Source organism: Tachypleus tridentatus, chromosome 10 (genome assembly GCF_004210375.1).
Source record: "Tachypleus tridentatus isolate NWPU-2018 chromosome 10, ASM421037v1, whole genome shotgun sequence".
Taxonomy (NCBI): domain Eukaryota; kingdom Metazoa; phylum Arthropoda; class Merostomata; order Xiphosura; family Limulidae; genus Tachypleus; species Tachypleus tridentatus.
Window position 1 is genome coordinate 18053701 of NC_134834.1, and position 6000 is coordinate 18059700.

The following is a 6000-nucleotide window of genomic DNA, read 5'->3' on the forward strand; positions in this document are numbered from 1 at the left end:
TACAGTTACTATATATAATGTAATATGCGACAACTATCTGTAATGAATGACAGAATTCAATCACCAATTTACAGGTTAAATAACTCCACTGAATGTTAAACCTTATTGTTTATTATCATATTTCTCGTATTTTGACTAACTGTTGGCTTCTAAATGTCCAAGATATGTGACATCCTCTAACAAACAGGGCCAGTTTTAACCTGTTCAGTGCCGTAGACAAGATAACTCGTCCAAGCCGATCAGTAACACAGTGCCACGGACGACTTAATTCGTTCTCAATAATACCTAACTTCAACGCTAGATGTCAGCACCATGCATGCATTTGACCTACTTACAAACTGTTTCACTTTCGATCCAAAATGGCGACACGAAAAAAGTTACAAAATGAAGAAGCATTAGAGTTGTGTTGTAGCAGCTGAAATACTTGGCAGTCAACAGGTTAACAACGATCCAAATTTTATGAAATATTGTAGAAAATCAACAAACACTGAAGACGACTTCAGAAAACATTATTATTGTAATGTTCTACAGAAACAAAATAAACTTTGATGGTTTAAATGTCTATTTATTAATTACCTGGTTTACAAACCAAGTACTTGTATCAGATTTCACAAAAGTGCAACACATCCAAATCTTGCATGTATCTTTAGAGTACCATTAGTTTGTTGCAACCTGGATGTAAGAAGTACACGTCTTGTTCTTGATGTACACATCACTTAAACAATTATAGAAAACTTTTTACATCAAAATCTTACATTCCTATTGAATTACACTTTGATCTGTAATACCTTAACTGCACATTAGTTTAATGAAACACAGTAACTGACTCCAAACAAAACTGGTGGATTACACATCTAAAAGTGAGACTTGATTTGTGATGATAAGAAACCCACTTGAATGGCTGGTATTGGTATTAAAACTTTAATTAAAATAAAATACAGAAAAATGTTTTGACCTTCTTAGGTCAAACATCTCCTTTATTAACCCATACTTTAAATTAAATCTTAAAACTAAAGGATCCCATACTTTAAAGAAAACTTTAAAACCATAGGATACAACACTTAAAAATGAATTTTTTTAAAAACATCACGTGCCTTAAAGTGCATTATGTACATTATCCAGTGCCACTAAATATTTTTTATAATGTTTAATCTTTCAAAGAAATAAATCTACATCAAAGGAATATTCCAACAATTGTATTTACATTTAAAATTCAGCATAAATTCCAATTACAAAAAACATTCATTCCAGTCACAAGTTAACAGAACATATTAAAATTGTACCTGAAAGAGATGAACAATATATGCAGACCACAATGAAAAGAATTTTTCTTCTTAAATTAGTGAAACTTACTGTGACTGAAGTAATTCTATTTCCAGGTCAATTTCCTGATTTCTCTTTTCCAACAACGAAATCCGTTCTTTCACTTCCTCGGCAGTGAGAACTGAAGTTTGTTTGGGACTCTCGTTATTTGATTTCATAACCTGAGCAATAAAAGTTGAATCATCTTAGCCAATTCACGCTCTGTCTCATTTCACTTGGACAGACATGTATAGGTCTGTTAATGCATAAATCACGTCTTATGAAAAACAGGAAATATAGTAATAAAACAAATATTATTTCTTGTAATTGTGCCCAAGTTCATGACATTACAAAGTATATTCACAGTTTAATTCTTTATGCCCAGAAACATTCATTCTTCATTTCATACTAAATGTAGCAGTAGAGGGCGCTTGGAAGTTGTAGACTGGAAAAGATGCTTAGAATAGAAATAAACTCGGGATAAAAATGTGAGACTGAACTTCTTGTAAAAATTACACTTATGCTGTTAAAGTAACAAACATACTAAACTATCAATTAAAATAATATAATTTTAAAAAATGGTCATCTCCTCATTAGGGTCACTGAGTCAATTGTTTTCTAACATAGAAGAGCTTTTTGACTGGTTACAAATTTATGCCCCTGAAATGTTTACAAGGAAGTCGTTTAAACAAGTTATACAATATTAAATTGAAAATCTTAAGTTTTAGATTAGAGGTTAAAATACTATAATTATAAAGTTATGAATAAGATTTCTGTTTGATTTTGTAAAACTTTGTTTAACATTAATATTTTTTTAATCATGAAAATTGTTTTAGTATATGTATAAACATGGATGACTAATTCATACTTTTGATGGTGGAGTGTTATAAAGTTGTTAACAAGTGTATAAACAGGGATGACTAATTCATACTTTTGATGGTGGAGTGTTATAAAGTTGTTAACAAGTGTATAAACAGGGATGACTAATTCATACTTTTGATGGTGGAGTGTTATAAAGTTGTTAACAAGTGTATAAACAGGATGACTAATTCATACTTTTGATGGTGGAGTGTTATAAAGTTGTTAACAAGTGTATAAACATGGATGACTAATTCATACTTTTGATGGTGGAGTGTTATAAAGTTGTTAACAAGTGTATAAACAGGATGACTAATTCACACTTTTGATGGTGGAGTGTTATAAAGTTGTTAACAAGTGTATAAACAGGATGACTAATTCACACTTTTGATGGTGGAGTGTTATAAAGTTGTTAACAAGTGTATAAACAGGATGACTAATTCATACTTTTGATGGTGGAGTGTTATAAAGTTGTTAACAAGTGTATAAACATGGATGACTAATTCATACTTTTGATGGTGGAGTGTTATAAAGTTGTTCAACAAGTGTATAAAAACAAGTGTATGGATGACTAATTCATACTTTTGATGGTGGAGTGTTATAAAGTTGTTAACAAGTGTATAAACAGGATGACTAATTCATACTTTTGATGGTGGAGTGTTATAAAGTTGTTAACAAGTGTATAAACAGGGATGACTAATTCATACTTTTGATGGTGGAGTGTTATAAAGTTGTTAACAAGTGTATAAACAGGGATGACTAATTCATACTTTTGATGGTGGAGTGTTATAAAGTTGTTAACAAGTGTATAAACATGGATGACTAATTCATACTTTTGATGGTGGAGTGTTATAAAGTTGTTAACAAGTGTATAAACATGGATGACTAATTCATACTTTTGATGGTGGAGTGTTATAAAGTTGTTAACAAGTGTATAAACATGGATGACTAATTCATACTTTTGATGGTGGAGTGTTATAAAGTTGTTAACAAGTGTATAAACAGGATGACTAATTCATACTTTTGATGGTGGAGTGTTATAAAGTTGTTAACAAGTGTATAAACAGGATGACTAATTCATACTTTTGATGGTGGAGTGTTATAAAGTTGTTAACAAGTGTATAAACATGGATGACTAATTCATACTTTTGATGGTGGAGTGTTATAAAGTTGTTAACAAGTGTATAAACAGGGATGACTAATTCATACTTTTGATGGTGGAGTGTTATAAAGTTGTTAACAAGTGTATAAACATGGATGACTAATTCATACTTTTGATGGTGGAGTGTTATAAAGTTGTTAACAAGTGTATAAACAGGATGACTAATTCATACTTTTGATGGTGGAGTGTTATAAAGTTGTTAACAAGTGTATAAACATGGATGACTAATTCATACTTTTGATGGTGGAGTGTTATAAAGTTGTTAACAAGTGTATAAACATGGATGACTAATTCATACTTTTGATGGTGGAGTGTTATAAAGTTGTTAACAAGTGTATAAACATGGATGACTAATTCATACTTTTGATGGTGGAGTGTTATAAAGTTGTTAACAAGTGTATAAACAGGGATGACTAATTCATACTTTTGATGGTGGAGTGTTATAAAGTTGTTAACAAGTGTATAAACAGGGATGACTAATTCATACTTTTGATGGTGGAGTGTTATAAAGTTGTTAACAAGTGTATAAACAAGATGACTAATTCACTAATTCATACTTTTGATGGTGGAGTGTTATAAAGTTGTTAACAAGTGTATAAACAGGATGACTAATTCATACTTTTGATGGTGGAGTGTTATAAAGTTGTTAACAAGTGTATAAACAGGATGACTAATTCACACATTTGATGGTGGAGTGTTATAAAGTTGTTAACAAGTGTATAAACAGGATGACTAATTCATACTTTTGATGGTGGAGTGTTATAAAGTTGTTAACAAGTGTATAAACAGGATGACTAATTCATACTTTTGATGGTGGAGTGTTATAAAGTTGTTAACAAGTGTATAAACAGGTATAAACAGGGATGACTAATTCATACTTTTGATGGTGGAGTGTTATAAAGTTGTTAACAAGTGTATAAACATGGATGACTAATTCATACTTTTGATGGTGGAGTGTTATAAAGTTGTTAACAAGTGTATAAACAGGGATGACTAATTCACACTTTTGATGGTGGAGTGTTATAAAGTTGTTAACAAGTGTATAAACAGGGATGACTAATTCACACTTTTGATGGTGGAGTGTTATAAAGTTGTTAACAAGTGTATAAACAGGGATGACTAATTCATACTTTTGATGGTGGAGTGTTATAAAGTTGTTAACAAGTGTATAAACATGGATGACTAATTCATACTTTTGATGGTGGAGTGTTATAAAGTTGTTAACAAGTGTATAAACATGGATGACTAATTCATACTTTTGATGGTGGAGTGTTATAAAGTTGTTAACAAGTGTATAAACAGGATGACTAATTCATACTTTTGATGGTGGAGTGTTATAAAGTTGTTAACAAGTGTATAAACAGGATGACTAATTCACACTTTTGATGGTGGAGTGTTATAAAGTTGTTAACAAGTGTATAAACATGGATGACTAATTCATACTTTTGATGGTGGAGTGTTATAAAGTTGTTAACAAGTGTATAAACATGGATGACTAATTCATACTTTTGATGGTGGAGTGTTATAAAGTTGTTAACAAGTGTATAAACATGGATGACTAATTCATACTTTTGATGGTGGAGTGTTATAAAGTTGTTAACAAGTGTATAAACATGGATGACTAATTCATACTTTTGATGGTGGAGTGTTATAAAGTTGTTAACAAGTGTATAAACAGGGATGACTAATTCATACTTTTGATGGTGGAGTGTTATAAAGTTGTTAACAAGTGTATAAACATGGATGACTAATTCATACTTTTGATGGTGGAGTGTTATAAAGTTGTTAACAAGTGTATAAACAGGGATGACTAATTCATACTTTTGATGGTGGAGTGTTATAAAGTTGTTAACAAGTGTATAAACATGGATGACTAATTCATACTTTTGATGGTGGAGTGTTATAAAGTTGTTAACAAGTGTATAAACAGGGATGACTAATTCATACTTTTGATGGTGGAGTGTTATAAAGTTGTTAACAAGTGTATAAACATGGATGACTAATTCATACTTTTGATGGTGGAGTGTTATAAAGTTGTTAACAAGTGTATAAACAGGGATGACTAATTCATACTTTTGATGGTGGAGTGTTATAAAGTTGTTAACAAGTGTATAAACAGGGATGACTAATTCATACTTTTGATGGTGGAGTGTTATAAAGTTGTTAACAAGTGTATAAACATGGATGACTAATTCATACTTTTGATGGTGGAGTGTTATAAAGTTGTTAACAAGTGTATAAACATGGATGACTAATTCATACTTTTGATGGTGGAGTGTTATAAAGTTGTTAACAAGTGTATAAACATGGATGACTAATTCATACTTTTGATGGTGGAGTGTTATAAAGTTGTTAACAAGTGTATAAACATGGATGACTAATTCATACTTTTGATGGTGGAGTGTTATAAAGTTGTTAACAAGTGTATAAACAGGGATGACTAATTCATACTTTTGATGGTGGAGTGTTATAAAGTTGTTAACAAGTGTATAAACAGGGATGACTAATTCATACTTTTGATGGTGGAGTGTTATAAAGTTGTTAACAAGTGTATAAACATGGATGACTAATTCATACTTTTGATGGTGGAGTGTTATAAAGTTGTTAACAAGTGTATAAACAGGGATGACTAATTCATACTTTTGATGGTGGAGTGTTATAAAGTTGTTAACAAGTGT

General features: G+C 30.7%; 1 protein-coding gene across 7 annotated transcripts in view; it reads right to left on the reverse strand.

Annotated features, from left to right (window-relative positions):
* The window catches only part of LOC143228822 (DNA repair protein SWI5 homolog), a 76931-nt gene extending 75379 nt beyond the window's left edge, over positions 1 to 1552 (reverse strand). For 6 of the 7 annotated variants that reach the window (XM_076460197.1, XM_076460191.1, XM_076460195.1 and 3 more), the window contains exon 1: positions 1354 to 1552. In XM_076460197.1, the coding sequence (XP_076316312.1) occupies positions 1354 to 1481 (128 nt within the window). In that variant the 5' untranslated portion in view covers positions 1482 to 1552. The remainder of the gene's footprint in view (positions 1 to 1353) is intronic. The other variant, XM_076460193.1, reaches the window with a different exon arrangement.
* Between the last annotated feature and the right edge of the window lie 4448 nt (positions 1553 to 6000).